Source organism: Pleurodeles waltl, chromosome 10 (assembly GCF_031143425.1).
Source record: "Pleurodeles waltl isolate 20211129_DDA chromosome 10, aPleWal1.hap1.20221129, whole genome shotgun sequence".
NCBI lineage: Eukaryota > Metazoa > Chordata > Amphibia > Caudata > Salamandridae > Pleurodeles > Pleurodeles waltl.
In genome coordinates this window covers 4,826,267-4,847,418 of record NC_090449.1, presented here as the reverse complement: position 1 = coordinate 4,847,418, position 21,152 = coordinate 4,826,267, and the positions used below count along the sequence as shown (strand labels likewise).

At 49.2% G+C, this 21,152-nt stretch overlaps 1 protein-coding gene across 1 annotated transcript in view; it reads right to left on the bottom strand.

The window, feature by feature from the left end:
• CACNA1F (calcium voltage-gated channel subunit alpha1 F) overlaps window positions 1–21,152 on the bottom strand; it is a 1,139,147-nt gene that overhangs the window by 280,215 nt on the left and 837,780 nt on the right. Inside the window, exon 37 of the mRNA XM_069209307.1 lies at window positions 19,458–19,554. Coding sequence (XP_069065408.1) covers window positions 19,458–19,554 — 97 coding nt within the window. The remainder of the gene's footprint in view (window positions 1–19,457; window positions 19,555–21,152) is intronic.

Here is a 21,152-nt window from a genome sequence, read left to right as displayed (position 1 = left end):
CAGGAAGAAATGCTTTTAATGCTAGTCGGATCGCCCGAAGCTCCAGCAAGTTGATGTGGAGCCCAGATTCCGCCGGAGACCAGTGACCTCTGATTTCCACCTCCCCCAGATGGTCGCCCCATCCCAGAAGTGACGCATCTGTCACTACTGTGAGATCTGGTTGGGGAAGGGAGAGGAGTCTGCCTCTGACCCAATCGCAGTTCACTAACCACCACTGCAGATCCTTTGCAGTCCCCTCCGAGATCTGAACCACGTTGGTAAGATTTCCCTGATGCTGTGCCCATTGGAACTTCAGGTCCCACTGCAGAGCCCTCATGCGCCATCTGGCATGCTTGACCAATAGGATGCAGGAAGCCATGAGTCCCAACAGCCTCAGAGTCTGTCTCACCGAAATCCAGGATAGAGGCCAAAACATCAGTATCATAACCTGAATATCCTGGGCCTGCTGTTCGGGAGGATAAGCCCGATACTGCACTGTGTCCAGAACAGCTCCGATGAAAGTGAGCTTCTGAGAGGGAGTCAGGTGTGACTTCGGAACATTTATAGTGAACCCCAGCGAATGCAGGAGGTCCGCCATCGTCTGGAGGTGGGTGACGCGAGCCTGGGGTGTAGAAGCCTTCAGCAGCCAGTCGTCTAGGTAGAGGAAGACTGAAATCCCTGACCTGCGCAAATGAGCAGCCACCACCGCCATCACCTTTGTGAACACCCGAGGTGAGACCGAAAGGAAGCACGGTAAACTGAAAGTGCTCGTGGCCCACCTTGAACCGCAGGTAACGCCTGTGGGCTGGCAGGATAGGAATGTGGAAATACGCAGCCTGCAAATCCAATGCTACCATCCAGTCTCCTTGGTCTAGGGCAGATAAAACCTGAGCAAGAGTGAGCATCTTGAATTTCTCCTTCTTGAGGAAGAGATTGACATCCCTTAAATCCAAGATAGGGTGAAGGCCTTTGTTTTTTTGGGGAATCAGAAAGTAGCGGGAATAACAACCACTTCCTACTTCCAATATCGGGATCTTTCTATGGCTCCCTTGGCCAAGAGAGCCGTAACTTCCTCTCAGAGCAAAATCAGATGGTCCTCCATCAGCCAATCCTTTGTCGGAGGGATAGAAGGAGGGAAAGACTGGAAGGGAAGGGAGTAGCCCTTCCATATGATCTGCAGGACCCACTTGTCCATTGTGATGGAAAGCCAGTGAGGGAGATGAAAATGAATCCTCCCTCCAACTGGACGGACGTGATCCTGCAAAACCACACTAGGAGGGCTTGGGGGCAGTGGACGGGGGCTGTGTGGTGGCCGACCTCTGGCCAGACCCTCTGGGTCTGATGGTACCACGGCCACATCCTCTTCTGGGATGTTGTGAAGCCTGAGGACGGTAGCTAAACTGTGGCTGGCGTGGTACCACGCCCCTTCCGAAGCCTCGAAAGGGGTGAAAGACAGACTGCTGTCGTGCTGGCACTGAAAGACCCAAGGATCTGGCCGTAACTCGAGAATCCTTGAACCTCTCAAGTGCGGAGTCTGCCTTTTCGCCAAAAAGGCGAGAGCCATCAAAGGGAATGTCCATCAAGCTGGACAACACTATCAGTATGGTGTGACTCTACATCAGTACCAGCTATGCTAGGTGGCTTGCTAGGGGGCAGGCTTGGAAGTTTCCCTCCCACATCTTTTGCTAGGGGTGCCCCAGAATCAGAGTGGGAACCATCAGCTAACTTTTCAACAGGAGTGCCAGCTCTGGCCTTATCCTGTTCAACAAGCATATTCACCAACAGTTCTCTAGGGGGATTCTTCCCTACACTTAAACCTCTTTCGATGCAGAGACTCCTTGCTCCTTTCCAGCTAAGGTGATCATAAGCATGTTTGGACAGATCAACAGTTTGGCCTGTGCCAGACATTTTAGAAAGTGTTTAAGTGATACAAAAAGTGAGAAAAAAGTTTTTCAGAACTTTTAGAAAGACAGAAAAAAAACTTTTAAATCTTTTTAAGAACTTTTTAGAAAGTTAGAGGTACTTTTCAGCACTTTAGAAAAGAAGTGAGAAAAGAAATGCAAAACTTTTTGGTTAGGTGTACATACACTGAACTTCTTTTGTATATTTTTCTCTTATGAAAAGTACAATGACAAAAGTGGTAAGTAGTTACAGAGCACTTATCCCACCACTGCACAACCAATGTAGGAGGATGGACTGGCTTGTAGTGAGTACCAAGGGGTACTTACACCTTGCACCAGGCCCAGTTATCCCTTATTAGTGTATAGGGTGTCTAGCAGCTTAGGCTGATAGATAATGGTAGCTTAGCAGAGCAGCTTAGGCTGAACTAGGAGACGAGTGAAGCTCCTACAGTACCACTAGTGTCATATGCACAATATCATATGAAAACACAATACGCAGATATACTAAAAATAAAGGTACTTTATTTTTATGACAATATGCCAAGAGTATCTCAGTGAGTACCCTCAGTATGAGGATAGCAAAAATACACAAGATATATGTACACAATACCAAAAATATGCAGTATAGTATTAGAAAACAGTGCAAACAATGTATAGTTACAATAGGATGCAATGGGTACACATAGGGATAGGGGCAACACAAACCATATACTCCAAAAGTGGAATGCGAACAACGAATGGACCCCAAACCTATGTGACCTTGTAGAGGGTCGCTGGGACTGTAAGAAAACAGTGAGGGTTAGAAAAATAGCCCACCCCAAGACCCTGAAAAGTGAGTGCAAAGTGCACTAAAGTTCCCCAAAGAGCACAGAAGTAGTGATAGGGGAATTCTGCAGGAAAGACACAAATCAGCAATGCAACAACAATGGATTTCCAAACGAGGGTACCTGTGGAACAAGGGGACCAAGTCCAAAAGTCACAAGCAAGTCGGAGATGGGCAGATGCCCAGGAAATGCCAGCTGTGGGTGCAAAGAAGCTGCTACTGGACTGTAGAAGCTGAAGATTCTGCGGGAACGACAAGGGCTAGAGACTTCTCCTTTGGAGGATAGATGCCCCACGCCGTGGAGAGTCGTGCAGAAGTGTTTTCCTGAAGAAAGACCGCAAACAAGCCTTGCTAGCTGCAAGTCGTGCGGTTAGGGTTTTTGGATGCTGCTGTGGCCCAGGAGGGACCAGGATGTCGCCAATAGCGTCTGGGGACAGAGGGGGCGTCGAGCAAGACAAGGAGCCCTCTCAGAAGCAGGCAGCACCCGCAGAAGTGCCGGAACAGGCACTACGAAGTGGAGTGAAACTGTGCTCACCCGAAGTCGCACAAAGGAGTCCCACGTCGCCGGAGGACAACTTAGAAGGTCGTGCAATGCAGGTTACAGTGCCGTGGACCCAGGCTTGGTTGTGCACAAAGGATTTTTGTCTGAAGTGCACAGAGGCCGGAGTAGCTGCAAAAGTCGCGGTTCCCAGCAATGCAGTCTGGCGTGGGGAGGCAAGGACTTACCTCCACCAAACTTGGAATGAAGAGTCACTGGACTGTGGGAGTCACTTGGACAGAGTTGCTGGATTCAAGGGACCTCGCTCGTCGTGCTGAGAGGAGACCCAGGGTACCGGTGATGCAGTTCTTTGGTGCCTGCGGTTGCAGGGGGACGATTCCATCGACCCACGGGAGATTTCTTCGGAGCTTCTAGTGCAGAGAGGAGGCAGACTACCCCCACAGCATGCATCACCAGGAAAGCAGTCGAGAAGGCGGCAGGATCAGCGTTACAGAGTTGCAGTAGTCGTCTTCGCTACTTTGTTGCAGTTTTGCAGGCTTCCAGCGCGGTCAGCAGTCGATTCCTTGGCAGAAGGTGAAGAGAGAGATGCAGAGGAACTCGGATGAGCTCTTGCATTCGTTATCTAAGGAATTCCCAAAGACAGAGACCCTAAATAGCCAGAAAAGAGGGTTTGGCTACTTAGGAGAGAGAATAGGCTAGCAACACCTGAAGGAGCCTAGCAGAAGGAGTCTCTGACGTCACCTGCTGGCACTGGCCACTCAGAGCAGTCCAGTGTGCCAGCAGCACCTCTGTTTCCAAGATGGCAGAGGTCTGGAGCACACTGGAGGAGCTCTGGGCACCTCCCAGGGGAGGTGCAGGTCAGGGGAGTGGTCACTCCCCTTTCCTTTGTCCAGTTTCGCGCCAGAGCAGTGCTGAGGGGTCCCTGAACCGGTGTAGACTGGCTTTTGCAGAAATGGGCACCATCTGTGCCCATGAAAGCATTTCCAGAGGCTGGGGGAGGCCTTCTCTCTGAGGAAGTCCTTTGTTCTGCCTTCCTGGTCCAAGCCAGGCTGGACCCCAGGAGGGCAGAAACCTGTCTGAGGGGTTGGCAGCAGCAGCAGCTGCAGTGAAACCCCGGGAAAGGCAGTTTGGCAGTACCAGGGTCTGTGCTAGAGACCCGTGGGATCATGGGATTGTGCCAACTATGCCAGGATGGCATAGAGGGGGCAATTCCATGATCATAGACATGTTACATGGCCATATTCGGAGTTACCATTGTGAAGCTACGTATAGGTAGTGACCTATATGTAGTGCATGCGTGTAATGATGTCCCTGCACTCACAAAGTCCGGGGAATTGGCCCTGAACAATGTGGGGGCACCCTGGCTAGTGCCAGGGTGCCCACACACTAAGTAACTTAGCACCCAACCTTTACCAGGTAAAGGTTAGACATATAGGTGACTTATAAGTTACTTAAGTGCAGTGTAAAATGGCTGTGAAATAACGTGGACGTTATTTCACTCAGGCTGCAGTGGCAGGCCTGTGTAAGAATTGTCAGAGCTCCCTATGGGTGGCAAAAGAAATGCTGCAGCCCATAGGGATCTCCTGGAACCCCAATACCCTGGGTACCTTAGTACCATATACTAGGGAATTATAAGGGTGTTCCAGTATGCCAATGAAAATTGGTAAAATTGGTCACTAGCCTGTTAGTGACAATTTGTAAAGAGAGAGCATAACCACTGAGGTTCTGGTTAGCAGAACCTCAGTGAGACAGTTAGGCATCACACAGGGAACACATACATATAGGTCACAAACTTATGAGCACTGGGGTCCTGACTAGCCGGGTCCCAGTGACACATAACAAACATACTGAAAACATAGGGTTTTCACTATGAGCACTGGGCCCTGGCTAGCAGGATCCAAGTGAGACAGTGAAAACACCCTGACATACACTCACAAACAGGCCAAGAGTGGGGGTAACAAGGCTAGAAAGAGGCTACTTTCTCACAGACATCCCCTGAGAAACCAGTTGAACGCAGCCAGGCGTGGTGCCGTAAGGCCACTGACAATGAAATCGCTCTGCCCAGCTAGTCTGTCGTGTCCAAACCACACCTGATCGTAAACTTGGCTGCATCTCTCCCATCCTTGACAGCCTGGGTGAGAGTGTCCCGTACGCCCTCCGGGACCTGGGGCAGCACCTGTTCCACTGTATCCCATAAAGTATGGGAATAACGGCCCAATAGGCAAGAGGTGTTTACGGACCTCAATGCCAGGCTGGTGGAAGAAAACATCTTCTTCCCAAGCTGGTCCAGCCTCTTGGATTCCCTATCCGGGGGAGCGGAAGGGAAGGCACCACGGGAAGTAGAGGCTTGGACAGCAAGCTCTCAGGAGTGGGGTTTGAGTCAAGAAAGTAGGGTTGCTCGGAGCGGGTCTATGGCGGCAGCCAACCGTCCTATTCACAGGAGCCCCTGTGCTGGGTTTGGACCATGTACCCAGAAGGACGTCTGTTAGAGCCTCATTGAAGGGCAACATCGGCTCTGATGTTGTCACCCCTAGTTGAAGCACTTCTGTCAGGATATTCATCCTGACTTGCACCGTAGGCAAATCTAGGTCCAAGATCTCAGCTGCCCTACGCACCACCATAGCAAATGAAGCACCCTCCTCCGTAGCTACATTAGGAGGAGAGAGCATACCAGTATCTGAAGACGTGTCCAGTCCACTGGTCTCCCCTAGATCCTCATACCAGTCCTGCTGCAAACAACATTCTAAAGGGTCCTCAGACCCCTCCCATTCCTCTCCTGCGTCTGGATGATCTAAATAATGCTCAGATAATGATCAGGGCCAAATTGGCTCTGTGAAAGTCGGAGTTGACGTCGTACGACGTTGCTCCGGCACAGATCATCTGGAATAAGGATGGGCTACCACCGGTGGACGCCGGTGGCGGAATCGCCGACATCGGAACCAGCGCCAAAGGAGGCCCCAACGGCGCTGAGGCCGAAGCCGCCGGCGTCGAATCCGAAGGGGCCCCTGCTGACCCCACGGGGCCCAAAGACCCTTCCACGGGTACAGCCTGCTCAAAAAAGAGACGCATGGTCTCGTAAAATTATTTTATCTGAGCGGGGGTCGATCAGGTCCCCGCAAAGGGGGGAAGACGCAGAGTCGGCCCTGGCGACGGCTCTGCTCCACGCTCAGAACGTCGACGTTCCACAGACGCTTCGTCGGCCGACGGGTGTGGCGAAGACGAAGTCCGCTTGGACTTCTTCTTCTTCTTGTGCCTCTTACTTTCAGATGACCTCGAATGCGAGGAAGAGGACCTGGGGCTCCGGGAGCGGTGGCGCGACCTCCTCCTACTGCAGGACCGTGACCTCCGTGGAGTTGTGCCGACCGAGGAAGAATGTCGGGCTGCAAGAAGCTTGAGGGATCGCTCCCTCAAGGCCTTCGGAGCCATGGCCTGACAGTCGGAGCACGAGGTGGAGTCGTGCTCTTTCTCCAGGCACCAAAGACAAACACGGTGCGGGTCCGTCACTGACATGGTGCGATGACACACACCACACGGCTTGAACCGTGTCTTTCTCGAAGACATGACTTCAAACAGTCAATAAAGCCTTGACAAACCGTCGAAGAAGGGTAGCTCTTTCCGGAACTGCTCTTTAACCGGCGCGGAAGGAAAAGAACTGACGTACGCGTGCCAAGACGGCGTCTATATAGACAACCATGACATCATAGACGGCTCCAACGATGCTGACGACACACTCGGAGCTGGTCGACGCACGCGGATCCGAACGACGCTGCCCGACGGCACGCGCAGGGTACTGCTCAGCAGAAAAAAATCCAGATTCAAAGCTGACACCAGGGAATTCTAAGGTAAGAAAGCTGCAGCTAGAAGTCTCTATCAGCAATTGTAATATTGTAATATAAAAAAAAAAATCCTCATGAGTAGTGGCTCACCTCAATGGCACAGATGTTGTAACACCACCTGTCCTAACACAGCATCACCACGATGTGCCGATTCTAGGCAGTAGTGACACATGAATGTGTGAGTGCTCTTCCAAATGGCAGCACACCTAGGGGGTCATTACAACCCTGGCGGACGGTGTTAAAGCGGCGGTAAGACCGCCAACAGGCCGGCGGTCTTTTTTTGAGAATTATGACAATTGGTGGTTACTGCCATGGTCATCCGCCGCTTCTCCGTTCCGCCCGCTGGGCTGGAGACCTGGGTCTGCAGCCCAGCGGCCGTGACTATACCGCCGCCGGTATTTCGACCCGGCTTACCGCCGTGGATTTCCAGCGGTAGGAACCGCCATGAAATCCATGGCGGTAAGCACTATCAGTGCCAGGGAATTCCTTCCCTGGCACTGATAGGGGTCTCCCCCACCCCCCACCCTGACTCCCTCCCCTACACCCCCCCACCACCCCTGCCACCCCCCAAAGGTGGCAGGGCCCCCCTCCCCACCCCGACATTACCTTACACATACACACCCAACACGCACGCAGGCACCACCAACACACATACACGCACACACACCGACATACATGCCAACATCCACACACACAGTCAGACACGCACACCCACATTCAAACATACATGCGCACATCCATACAGACATACCTACAGACATACATGCACTCATTCCCAATCACACAACACCCCCGCAAGCACACACGCACTCACACCCCCCCTCCACATACACCCACGCAGACCCCCATGCACCCACACAACACACAACACCCCCCACCCCCCTCCCCTAACGGACGATCGACTTACCTGTTCCGATGATCCTCCGGGAGGGGACGGGAGCCATGAGGGCAGCTCCGCCGACACCACACCGCCAACAGAACACCGCCGCGGCGAATCACAGGACGTGATTCGCTGGGCGTTGTTCTGTTGGCGTGGCGGTGGAGGTGGAGCAACCTCCACTTCCCTGCCGCCCGTCACTATGGCTGTTGGCGGCTCTCCATCGGAAAAACGACATACAGCTGCCAACAGTCATAATACGCGAGCGGAAAACCGACACCACTGGCGGTCTTCAAACACGGCAGTACCTCAGCGGTCTTGTGAAAAGACCGCCGAGGTTGTAATGACCCCCCAAATCTTTTCTACTAGCACTCTTGCAAACAGAGCAGTCGAAGTGGACACTGCCCTTGTTGAGTGCGCTCTGGCTTTAGCTGTAAGTGGTTTACCCACCTTTGAATGGCAAAACTTGATGGCAGCGTAAATCCATCTTGTAAAAGTGGCTTTTGTGACTGAGGCACCTTACTGAGTTTGACCATAAGATACAAAAAGTTGATCAGTCTTAAGTATTTGCAGAGTATGATGTAAACAGAATTTGAGGCACCGTTCAACATCAAACGTATGAAGAGACTGCTCAGCTGGAGTAGGTGGATTTGGAAAAAAGGTGCACGGTATGATGGGCTCATTAAGATGGAACTGAGATGGGACTTTGGGTATAAATTTAGGGTTTGTTTTGAGGAGAACATACTTGTCAGTAAAGTGCAGGAAGGATAAGTTACTTACCTGTAAATCCTAGTTCTCTTCCAAGAGTATCCTCTTCAAAGTCATAAACATTGGATATTCCCGCCCTTGTGCGGGGACCCCGGAGCATATATAAAATACACACATATAAAGTATGAAATATGCACGAAAAAAAAAATATATATAGTATTTTTAGTAGACATATTTTTCATACTAAACTCATATATACATGTGTAAAACAGCAATGCAGGCTATAATCATAAACAGGCTAAAATGCTTTATTTCTATGAAGTTTTTTTTTTTTTTTTTTTTTTGATCTTTATAAAATTAAAATAGAGAATAAATATCTACCCAAGCCCCAAAACTGGGCTTAGGGAAATAAGCAGTAGTAATCACTGGAGAAAAAGAGAAAAAAACTACATTGAAAAACAATGGAGCATTCTTAGCCAATAGGCTGCATGCAGGTTAACACAGGAGAACCATAAAAACTTTGGCACCGTGCCTTTAAGACCCTGAGCACCTCCAGTATCCCACCATGCCTCAGGGGTGAAGGAGAGGTGACAGTTGGTTCACAGTTAGGTCAGTACTTTTTTACGGTGACAATCTGTGTAGCCGATTTGAAAGATAGTCTGTCCTGCGCTTCTAGGAGACGTGCGCCCGGGGAGGAGGGTGGGTTGTTTATGACTTTGATGAGGATACCACTGGAAGAGAACTAGGATTTACAGGTAAGTAACTTATCCTTCTCTTCCAAGGGATCCTCATCAATAGTCATAAACATTGAATAGATTAACAAGCCCATCCCTAAACTCTGTGGACTGTCCAATAGAAGTGCAGGAATAGATATGTATCATGCAAACAAATTTCTCAGAGAGGCTTGCCCCACTTGGGCGTCTGCTCTTGCATCTGAGTCCAAACAGTATTGTCTAGTAAATGTATGTACAGACTTCCATGTAGCAGCCTTATAAATTTCAGATATTGGAACATTGTTAAGGAGGGCAGCAGTAGCCGCTTTTCCCCTTGTGGAATGCGCTTTAGGTCTAGCAAGTAGTTGTTTGTTAGCCAACTGGTAAGCATTAACAATACAAGAAACTATCCATCTTGATATTGTTTGTTTAGACGCTGCCTCTCCTGTCCTCAAATGACCATAATTTACAAACAAGTGGTTGGAATGTCTAATCAATTTTGTTTTATCCAAATAAAATTTTAGCACTCTTTTCAGATCTAGGGAGTGCAACGCTTTCTCCGCCGGAGTCTCCGGATTGGGGAAGAAAGTCGGTAGAGAAATAGTCTGATTGATGTGGAATTCTGACACCACCTTCGGTAGGAATGATGGGTGAGTTCGCAGAACTACTCTATTGTCGTGAAAGACTGTGTACGTTTCTTTGGAAGACAAAGCCTGAATTTCACTGACCCTCCTCGCGGAAGTAATGGCTACCAAAAAAGCCGTCTTCCACGTAAGGTGTTGCAAAGAGGCTTTGTGTATAGGTTAGAAAGGAGGGCCCATAAGTTTTGACAGTACTATGTTCAGTTCCCATGGAGGGGAGGGTCTCCGAATGGGCGGAAAAACCTTTTTCAAACCTTCCAAGAAATCCTTGACTACTGGTTTCGTAAAGAAGGATTCCTGAGAAGGTGACTTACGATAGGCTGTAATGGCAGACAAATGTACCTTAATAGATGATACCTGCAGACCGGACTTTGCCAGATGGAGTAAGTAAGACAATATGACGTCCTCCTGAGCCCGTATGGGATTCTGACCTTGCTGACAGCACCATATGTAGAACTTCTTCCACTTAAACGCATAAGAATGCGGCGTTGAAGGTCGTCTGGACTCTTTCAAGATGTTCATGCACTCCTGCGAGAGCCCTAGGTGCCCATACTGCAGGAATTCAGGAGCCATGCTGTCAAGCTCAGAGAGGGTAGGTTGGGATGCAGAACCCTGCCCTCCATCCTGCTCAGAAGATCCGGTCTGCACGGCAGCCTCCTGTGAGGTTGTTCCGATAGGTCGAGGAGATCTGTGTACCAGAATTGACGGGGCCATTGCGGAGCTATGAGAATCATTCTGGTGCTGGATCTGTAAAGTTTGCTGATCACTGCCGGTATGAGGGGAATCGGTGGAAAAGCGTAGAGAAATATCCCTGACCAGTCGATCAACAGGGCATTCCCTCGAGATCCCGGACGGTAGAACCTGGATGCGAAGTCTGGGCATTTCTTGTTTACCTCGTCGGCGAAGAGATCCAATTGAGGTCGACACCATTGAGCGAAGATGTCTTCGATGACTTCGCCGTGTAGGACCCAATCGTGGGCGTCCTCTAGGTATCTGCTCAGAAAATCTGCTTCCACGTTTTGTTGACCTGGTAGGTGAACCGCTGTAAGTGACATTCCTCTGGCCAGGAGCCAATGCCAGATTGTTTGGGACTCCTGAGATAGGGGTAGGGATCTCGTTCCCCCCTGTCTGTTCAAATAATACATTGTGGTTGTATTGTCCGTTTGTATTAGGAGAGATTTCCCCTGAATCGATGGAGCAAGAGACTTGAGAGCCAGATGGACCGCTCTGAGCTCCAGCAGATTGATGTGGTACTTCCTTTCGTTGTCGGACCACAGGCCCTGAGCTTGAAGGGGACCTAGATGAGCCCCCCATCCCTGAAGAGACGCATCCGTTACCAGAGTGTCGGATGGAATTACCTGGTGAAACGGAGCCCCTACTGACAGGTGAGGTCTGTGCATCCACCATTGCAATGACTGACGTGCTGCTATCGGCAGCCGCACTCTGTCCTCCCAGCGATCTGTCCTTTGGCTCCAGTTGTTCTCCAACGCCTCCTTGCCCTCATATGCAGCCTGGCATTCGGGACAATGAAAATGCATGATGCCATGGAGCCCAGCAGAGATGTCACCTGACGGGCCGTAGGTGCGTCGGATTTTAACAGGTCTTGACACTTTCTCTTTATTGATAATAGTCGTTCCTCTGAAGGATACACTCTTTGGAGCTCTGTGTTTAGTATAGCTCCCAGGTAGTGGAGGTTCTGTGTTGGAATCAAGGTGGACTTTTGGTAGTTGACTTGAAGACCTAGAGACTCGAAAACCTTGTGCACAATGTCCCGATGGGCTCTCGCCTGATCCGGAGAGAAGGCTTTCAGTAGCCAGTCGTCTAGGTATGGGTAGATGAAGATTTTTTGTTTTCGAAGATGTGCCGCTACCACTGCCACACATTTCGAGAGGACGCGGGGGGCAGATTTCAGGCCGAATGGTAGCACTTTGAACTGATAGTGCTGTGAGGCTATCTGGAAGCGCAGGAATTTCCAATGCTTGCGAACTATCGGGATGTGAAAGTATGCATCCTGCAGGTCGATGGAGCACATCCAGTCTCCCTGATGTAGCTGAGGGAAAATCTGGTGAAGAGCCAGCATCCTGAACTTTTGCTTTCTTATGTACTTGTTCAGAACACGTAAGTCCAGAATCGGTCTGAAAACGCCCTCTCTGCCTTTTTTCGCTACCAGAAAATAACGGGAGTAAATCCCCTTTCCTCTGTGTGCAAGCAGAACTTTTTCTATTGCCTTCTTTCGTAAGAGGGCGAGAGCCTCTTTGCGCAATAGGCTGAAATGAGATGGATTGCATTTGGCTGGTGGCAAGTGCGGTGGAGGTTGTCTGAAAAGAAGAGAGTAGCCATTTTCGACAATGTTGAGCACCCATTTGTCTTTTGTGATAGAGTGCCACTCGTGAAGAAAATCTGTGATACTTCCCCCCACGGAGTGGTGCACAGTGTCGAGGGAAGCGAGTTGTCATTGCTTGGCCGGCGCTTTTGGTGTGGACTGTTGAGGTCTACTTGACCCTCGTTCCCTTGTGGCCTTACGAGCATGAAAAAGAGGGCGTCCCTGCCTTTGCTGTGGCCTCTGGGACCAGTGAGGGGTTTGAACCCTCTGCTGGAAAGGGCGCCTGTCATAAGGCCTATACCTCCGCCTGAAGTCCTTCTTCCTTTCCAGGCCTACTGCCCTCATGGTGTCCACTTCAGTCTTCATGCGCGCCATTTCTTCGTCCGTATGGGTACCAAACAGCGAGTTCCCGTTGAATGGGAGATTTAGGATGCGCTGTTGTGCTTCCTGTTTTAAACCAGTCAATCTCAACCAGGAAGACCTTCTTGCACAGATTCCATGTGCGTACCCACGTGCAGCTAAGTCTGCCCCATCTGCCGCTGCGCTGATGACTTGGTTGGATACCAGACATCCCTCTTGCAGGATCTCTTGGAAGTCCTGTCTGTCTTCCCTAGGCAATTTTTCTGTGAACCTGTTGAGAGAGTCCCACAGAGAACGGTCATATCTGCCTAGGAGTGCAGACGCGCTGGAGACCTTCATTACAGATGCCGCCGTACCGCACATTTTTCTCCCCAGAGATTCCAGATGTCTGCTCTCTTTGTCCGGTGGGACCGTGGCGGATGATGCCACTGAGTGAGTTTTTCGGGCTGCGGCCAATATTACTGAGTCCGGTGGTGGATCCGTTCTTAGGAATAAAGGATCTTGTTCAGGCGCTTTATATTTTTTCAAAATCCTAGCTGGAGCAGATTTGAGGGTGGCTGGTGCCAAAAAAGTGTCCATGGTTGGCTGCAACAGACCAGGCACTAGCGGCAGTAGCTTTTTCGAAACTGCTCTATGTTGTAGAGTCTCAAAAATGACTGATGAGGAGGTTGATCGTTCTGGAACCTCTATATTTAACTTCTGTGTGCCCCTGAAAAGTACCTCATTAAAAGTAGTGAGACTCTAGCTGGTGGAGAATCTGTTAAGGTGGGGGAGTAACGTCCGACGGATGACCCTGACGACGACCAAGAGGGCGATCTTCTGTGTCCTGATCGTGACCTAGATCGTCGCTGGGAACGCGACCTGCTGCGAGACGCTGTAACAGAGCGCCCAGGCCTCGTGGTCGGTTGGCGAGAAGCAGAACGAGCCCGTCCTGCCCGCGCTGTCGGTGATGGTGTTCTCGGGAGAGAGGCAGTAGGCGAGTACATCCGTGAATACTGCGAATCCGGGGAGGCCGCTGGTCTGTTAAGGCTCTCCAACCATCTTGGCGACAAATTGATGGGTGAAACATGCCCCGATGATGCCGCTCTCGAACGAGATGAATCACTCCTTATGGAGACCACTGGAGATGGAGCGGCCTTATCTGCTGGCGGAAGTCGATGTTCTACTCCCTGCGAGACAGGTAAAACCTGTGTCGACGTCGACAGCTGTACTGACGTCGAAGGGAGCGCCGCCGGTTGTTCTTGCCTCGACGTTGAGTGCCTCGAAGTTGAGTGCCTCGACGTCGAACGGCGATCTCTGGACCTTCACCTGCTCGCCGTCGTGTGCCTCGACGTGGAGCGGTGGGCGGCCGACGGCGGATGTCGCTCTCGCCGCCGTGGCGACTTCGACGTTGTGTCTCTTGACGTCGAGGGGTGTGAGGCCTTCGACGGCGAGCGGGCGCGCCGGTGATGGCTCGACGTCGATCGGCGGGCTGCCGTCGACGGAGATATGCCCCTGCGATGGCCATGTTCTCTCGACGCCGTATCCTTCGACGTCGGGCGGGTCGCCGTCGACGGCGATCTATGGCGGTGAGATGGTGGCAGCGACGACGTCGACGGGGAACAAACAGGTACTTTCCTACCTGCTGACGTCGACCTAGCCATTCTCTCCTGAGAGTGGCTTGTTGGCTGCCTGGGAAGCGAAGAGGATGATGTTTTCTGCCTCTCGTGAAGCCCATGAAGCCTGATCTTTTCTCTGTCCTTCAGAGTCCTCTTTGACATGTTCTTGCAGTGTTTGCAAGTGTCAGGGCAGTGACTCTGAGGCAGGCACACAATACAAAGAGAGTGTGGATCTGACTGGGCCTTCTTCTTCCCACAGGAAGGGCATTTGACAAAAAGGGAAGGCATTTTTCTGTCAGGAAAAAACTGCCAAACTCAGACAATGATGTTAGATGTCGAGTAAAATAGGAAAAAACGGTGTTTTAAATTATTTTTCTGAGAAAAACTCCGAAAATCTGAGAGCTCAATGCTCCAGGATCCTCTCAGAAGAAGCCGGAAAAAAGAACTGACCTAACTGTGAACCAACTGTCACCTCTCCTTCACCCCTGAGGCATGGTGGGATACTGGAGGTGCTCAGGGTCTTAAAGGCACGGTGCCAAAGTTTTTATGGTTCTCCTGTGTTAACCTGCATGCAGTCTATTGGCTGAGAATGCTCCATTGTTTTTCAATGTAGTTTTTTTCTCTTTTTCTCTAGTGATTACTGCTGCTTATTTCCCTAAGCCCAGTTTTGGGGCTTGGGTAGATATTTATTCTCTATTGTAATTTTATAAAGATCAAAAAAAAAAAAGAAAAACTTCATAGAAATAAAGCATTTTAGCCTGTTTATGATTATAGCCTGCATTGCTGTTTTACACACGTATATATGAGTTTAGTATGAAAAATATGTCTACTAAAAATGCTATATATATATTTTTTTTCGTGCATATTTCATACTTTATGTGTGTGTATTTTATATATGCTCCGGGGTCCCCGCACAAGGGCGGGAATAGTCAATGTTTATGACTATTGATGAGGATCCCCTGGAAGAGAATGGTTCTTGCGTTGCGAAAGCCTGTATTTGGCTGACTTTCTTAGCAGAAGTGAGAGCTAACAATAACGCCACCTTCCAAGTCAGGATCTTCAGGTCTGCTTTGTGAATGGGTTCGAAAGAGTGTTTCATTAACTGGGGGAGAAATATATTGAGATGCCATTCCAGAAGAGAAACTCGGACCGGAGGAAAAACTCTGAATAATAATCGTTTCATGAATTGTTTAATTATTCTCGTGGAGCAAAGGGAAAGCGAGTGAGATGGTACGTCTGTATCTTGAGATTGCTGCAAGGTTAACTTTGCCAAACACATGTGCTAATCTTGATTTGGCGACAACAGAAGATATGGCATAATTTGTACAAGTGATGCTTTTAAGGGGCATAGGTTACTTTCATGACACCAAGTACAGAATCGCTTCCATTTTAACCTGTATGTGTTGCTTGTGGACTCAGCTCTTGCTATAGAGAGGATATCCCTACAGTCCTGGGGAATTGTTTAACTCTTTGAATTTACTGAATTCAGGAGCCATGCACATAAGTGGAGAGAGGCTGGATCTGGATGCAGGATCTGATGCTGGTTCATGGTCAACAATGTTGGCATCACTGGGGGATGAATGGGGTTGCATTCCGACAACAGGAGGAGGTCTGTGAACCACTGCTGCCTGGGCCCCAAGGGAGCAATCAGGATCCGGCGACAGCATTCTCTTCTCACTTTCCTGAGAACATTTGGTATGAGAGGGAAGGGGGGGTAGTGTATGCATAAATCCCTGACCATCTCATCGAAAGGGCATTCCCCTGTGACCTTGGGGGCGGATAGTGACTGGCGTAGAATTGGCATTTGCTGTTCTTGTGTGTTGCAAAGAGATCCCATGCCGGTGTGCCCCAGCATGAAAATATCCTGTTTATTTGTGTCTGGTCTAGCTCCCACTTGGGGGAACTGCCCTTTGTTCTGCTGAGCGTGTCTGCAATAGTGTTGTTGATTTCTGACACATGTTCAGCTCTCAGTGATATCTTGAGAGTTATGAGCCAATTCCACAGATCCTGTGCCTCTTGGGAGAGCGTTAATGATTGTGTACCTCCTTGTTTGTTTATGTAATGCATGCTGGTCATATTGTCCGTATGAACCAGCACTGAGGCACCTCTATTCTTGGAAGAAAAGCATGCAGAGTGGGAAATATGTCTTTCAATTCCTGTCTGTTGATATGCCATATTTTCTGTTGTATTGACCACTGTTGCAAGTGCCCAACCCAGCCTTGCAGAGAGCCTCCTGTGGTTAAGACAAACTCAGGAATCTGAGGTATAAAAGTGAGGCATTGTGACAAACTAGAAGTTTGGGACCACCACCCTAGAGCCTCTTTCATGGTTGGAGTGATAATATCTTTGAATGACCCTTCCATTGGGATCCACAGCTTCTGCAACTATTTTTGCAAAGGCCTCACCTTCAGTCCTGCAAGGGGTACTAGGCTGATTGCAGAAGACATCATGCCCAGCAACAACTTGTACAGACAGACTGAAGTGGACCTTATTTTTTACAGTTTGACTGCTAGAGCTCTTATCTTGAGTTGTGTGTCCTGAAATAAATACACCTCAGTGTTGCTGGTTCCCAGAAGAGAACCTAGGAATATTAAAATTTGGTTTGGTATAGTTACTGATTTCTGGAAAGGGGCAGTGAGACCCAGTTTGTGAAATAGGTTGGGACAGGCATGAGTGGCTCTGGACGCCTGATACTTTGTTGGGGCTTTTAGCAGCCAATTGTCCACGTAGGGAAATACTTGGTAACCCTGGGTTCTGTGAGTGGCTGCTACTGGTGCCAGGCACTTAGTGAATATGCGAGGCGCTGATTTGAGCCCAAATTGAAGGACTTTGAATTGGTAACGGGTACCGGCTACGGTGAAGCGAAGATATTTCCTGTGATTGGGATGTATGGGGTTGTGAAAATATGCATCCAGCAAGTCAAGAGTTGTTATGAAGTCTCCGCTGTTGAGGAGATGCAGGATATCGGAGAGGGTGCCAATCCAAAATGATTGCTTGCGTAAAAATGTGTTCAACTTTCTAAAATCCAGGATAGGCCTTCATTCCACTGTTTTCTTCCTTATCAGGAAGAATCTAGAGTAGTAGCCTGTGCCTTTTTGTGAAAACGGAACTCTCTTGATTGCTCCTTTTGCAAGCATGGTGAGGGCTTCTTTTCTCAATAAGTGAAGATGAGGGGGGTTAATTCCCCTTGGAGAGTTGTTTGGTGGTCTCTGCACAAATTCTAGGGTATGGCCATAAATGAGCAGGGCTAATACCCACTTGTCGGACGTTATCTCTCTTGATTTGGTGAGATGGTTGGAGTTTTCACACCCACAGGATAGGATGTGGTGTTTGTGGCCGGTGCCCACGGAAGGTCACTGTTTGTGACCTGTGTCTTGACTCTGGGAGGGTTGCTTCTGGCAAGGGCATTGTTTGTTATAGGCCGCTGCGGGTGGCTGATGGTATTGGGGCTGGTACGCTGGTCTGTAATTTGTCTGAAAGGGCTGAAACTGCTGAGGACTTTGATATGATCCTTTTTGGAGGAAAAACTCCTTCCACAAACTCCCAGAAAAGGCAGTTTCTTATACTGCAGGGTGCTGAGGGATCTAGCAGTATCGGTGTCAGTCTTCATTGCTAGCAGCGCATCATCGATGTGCTTTCCAAAAAGCATTTCACCATCGTAGGCCATATCTAAAACCTTACATTGGACCTCCGGCCTGAAAGATGCTGTTTTCAGCCATCTTTGGCGTCTGAGGACAAAAGCCCATTGATGCAATGCCCAGTGCACAATCTATTACCTCAGATGAGGTGCCTTTTTCTTTTTGCAGGATCTTTGATACTTCCGATTTTTTATTGTCAGGGATGAGGTCTATGAGGTTGCCGATGTCAGACCACATCTGCCTGTCGTAGCGGCCAAGGATGGCCAGTGAGTTTGCTGCTCATACTACGATGGCAGGCATGAGGGAAAACCTCTTGCCCACATCATCAAGACGTCTGCCCTCCCTCTCTGGTGGTGTAGAAATGGGAGTGGAAGGATTCTTGGAGCGACTTGAAGTGTTCTTCTTCCTCCTCAAGATCATCATCCTCTTGGCATTTAACCAGTAACTGGAATGGATTGCATGTAGTCGCAAAGGGTCCACCATCATCTGAGTCTTCCATATTCAGCATATGGAGGAAAACGTGAGACTTTACTGGGGGACATTATTGCTAGAGTAAATGTCTTTACAGCCACTTTAATTGTCATCGCCGACAGTCCCGTTGACGTCGTCGATGATGCCCTCGTGGACGCCATGGTAGGCACTGGATTCGACGGCATTGATGAATGTCGTTGTTGCTGTCGGTGGTGTTGTCGTGGACGGGGATGCCGTCGACAGGGTTATCAACAAAGGGTGAATTCTCGTCGACGATATGGGAGTGTCGACAGCCGTCGTAGTTGTTCCCGTCGACGATGGTCTTGTGGACGAGACTGTGCTCACCGTCGTTGACGAGACTCCCATCAATGGTGATTTTGACATTGACGGTGTTTTTGAAATAGTTTTTGAAGACTCTCTAGTCTTCAGAGATCGGGTGGTGGGCTTTGTATCCTTATGGTTTGTTTTTAAGGACTCTCTACTCTCCTGAGATGTCCTCTGATCAGAGGATTTTGCCGTTTTTCGTGACCTCTCGGAGGTGTCACTTTCCTCATCAGAAGTAGTAATTATTTGGGTCTTAGCTTCTGTAGTCACAGAAATAGCCACCCATCTCAATCTTACAGTCTTTCAGGAGAAACTTTTACCTGATGGTTGGGGTAAAGGCAGTAAGGGCATTCTTAATACGGATCATCCACATGTATGAAAGATACCAATACTGGATAACCAAACGATTTCCTCACACCAATAAGTGATAGAAAATCTAATAGCTGGATCCTCAGGAGAGCGCTAAGAAGTTCTGTTTCACCATCTCAATGGCCAGAGTACGGGACACATAATGAGGTGGATCAGCTGTATATGATCTATGATGCTGTTCAATGTTCATGGATGCAGGAGAGTTCATTGGAGTACCAAGAGTCCCCAACCTAATGACGGGGGAAGTTTTCAAACATTTTATTAATGAAAGATCCAGCGCTAGAGAACTTAGGTGCTCGCCGAGCCCTGAGAATACTTAGGTCACAAGTTAATTTTTGGCTGACATGCAAAAATAGGTGAGCAAAGGCAGAAGAAAGACCTGTGGATCTCAACTCACCTTACAAGCCACCCTATGAGGGCAAAGCTTCCCAAAGCCCAGTGGGGGCTGGATTCGGCGCAGCAGGGTCACTACATCCAGATGCTTTATACGGCCTCTAGGAGACAGAAAACAGCATTCAGGCACCGGGAGGAGAGAGTGACTATCCCTGCCTACTACTTTTCATGAGGGATGTTACCCACCCCTGCCCACCAAACGGACTGCCAATCACACCACATAATGACCAAAAGGTACCACACCTGGAAGTGCAGGTGTCACTTATCACAAGTATTACTGGATGCACAGATCTAATTTACTACAATCATTACTGGATTTGGAGAACTCACTTACCACAAGTATTACTGGATGTGCAGATCTCACTTACAACAAGTACTACTGGATGTGCAGGTGTCACTTATCACAAGTATTACTGGATGCACAGATCTAATTTACTAAAAGTATTACTGGATGCGCAGATCTCACCTCCCACAAGTATTACTGGATGTGCAGATCTCACTTATCACAAGTATTACTGGATGCACAGATTTAACTTACTACACGCATTACTGGATGTACTAATGGTAAAGTCAGATTTAGCAATACAAGCCTGAATATGCCACTTTTAGAAAGTTAGAATTTTCCTGCCCTTAGCTCTCTCTGCCTGCAGCCTGATGTAGCTCTCTCTGCCTGCAGCATGACTGGGTGTAAATGACAGTTAGGACTTTGAGAATTTCTCCCAGACAGTCACACAATAGTGGGATAAGCAGAGCGTGAATGGGCCATTAACTGACTTGAGAGGGGGCGGAGCTAAGCACATCCCCACTTGCACCTGAATAGGCCGTGCTCTGCTACCACACAATAGGCTTAATGCCCCTGCATTTTCAGTGCGGCCAGCTAGGAGCCAGGGCAGGGGAGGCAGGAGACTCCTGGAACTTCAAAGAAGACTTCTGGAAACGTCTCCCACCTGTTAGGAGCAGGGCACCACAGTATAAAAGTAGGGCTCTCAGATCCACTCTTCAGTTCACTACTGGACCTCCGGAAGGACTCTCAGAGACTGCCTGCTGCTGTGACCTGCTGTGCACTCTATCAGACTGTTGCTGTACCTGGATGGACTGCTTTCCTGCCTTGAGCCTTCAGAGGCCAGAACTGCTGTGGCGACCTGCATCTTCACCTGCACTCAGGACTTCCAGAAGTGACTCCAAGGGCTAGTTTAGCTGGCCTCCTGTTCAGAGCCACAGGGACATAACAGGCTCCCACCATCGTGAACACACACCTGGACCCAGCCTGATTGAGTCCTGAACCCACTAGTGGTCATCACCCACCCCTGAACCCTCAGTTGTGGTGCTAAAGGTGTGTGCCTAGATGGCCATTTTCTAAAACTGAGGACTTGCTTTTTTTAACCTTATCCTTTCACAATTCATAACTCTGGTTCTGCTAACTGGATCTTGATGGTTTTGCTGTCAAACAATTTACTACAATTATCTTTATTTTTCTGCATTGGGTTGGGATTTTTCTTGTGCTGTGTTTTCACTTTATTACTGTTTGTGTATTGCATAAATACTTAACACATTACCTCTAAGTTTAGCCTGACAGCTTTTTGGGCCAAGCTGCCCATGGTTAAGCACAGGTTAAATTAGTTACTTTTTGTGGTTCACCCTGCAAGGGACTGTGGGTGTTGCTTGACAGCACACAACACATTTTATGGGTAGTATGCTT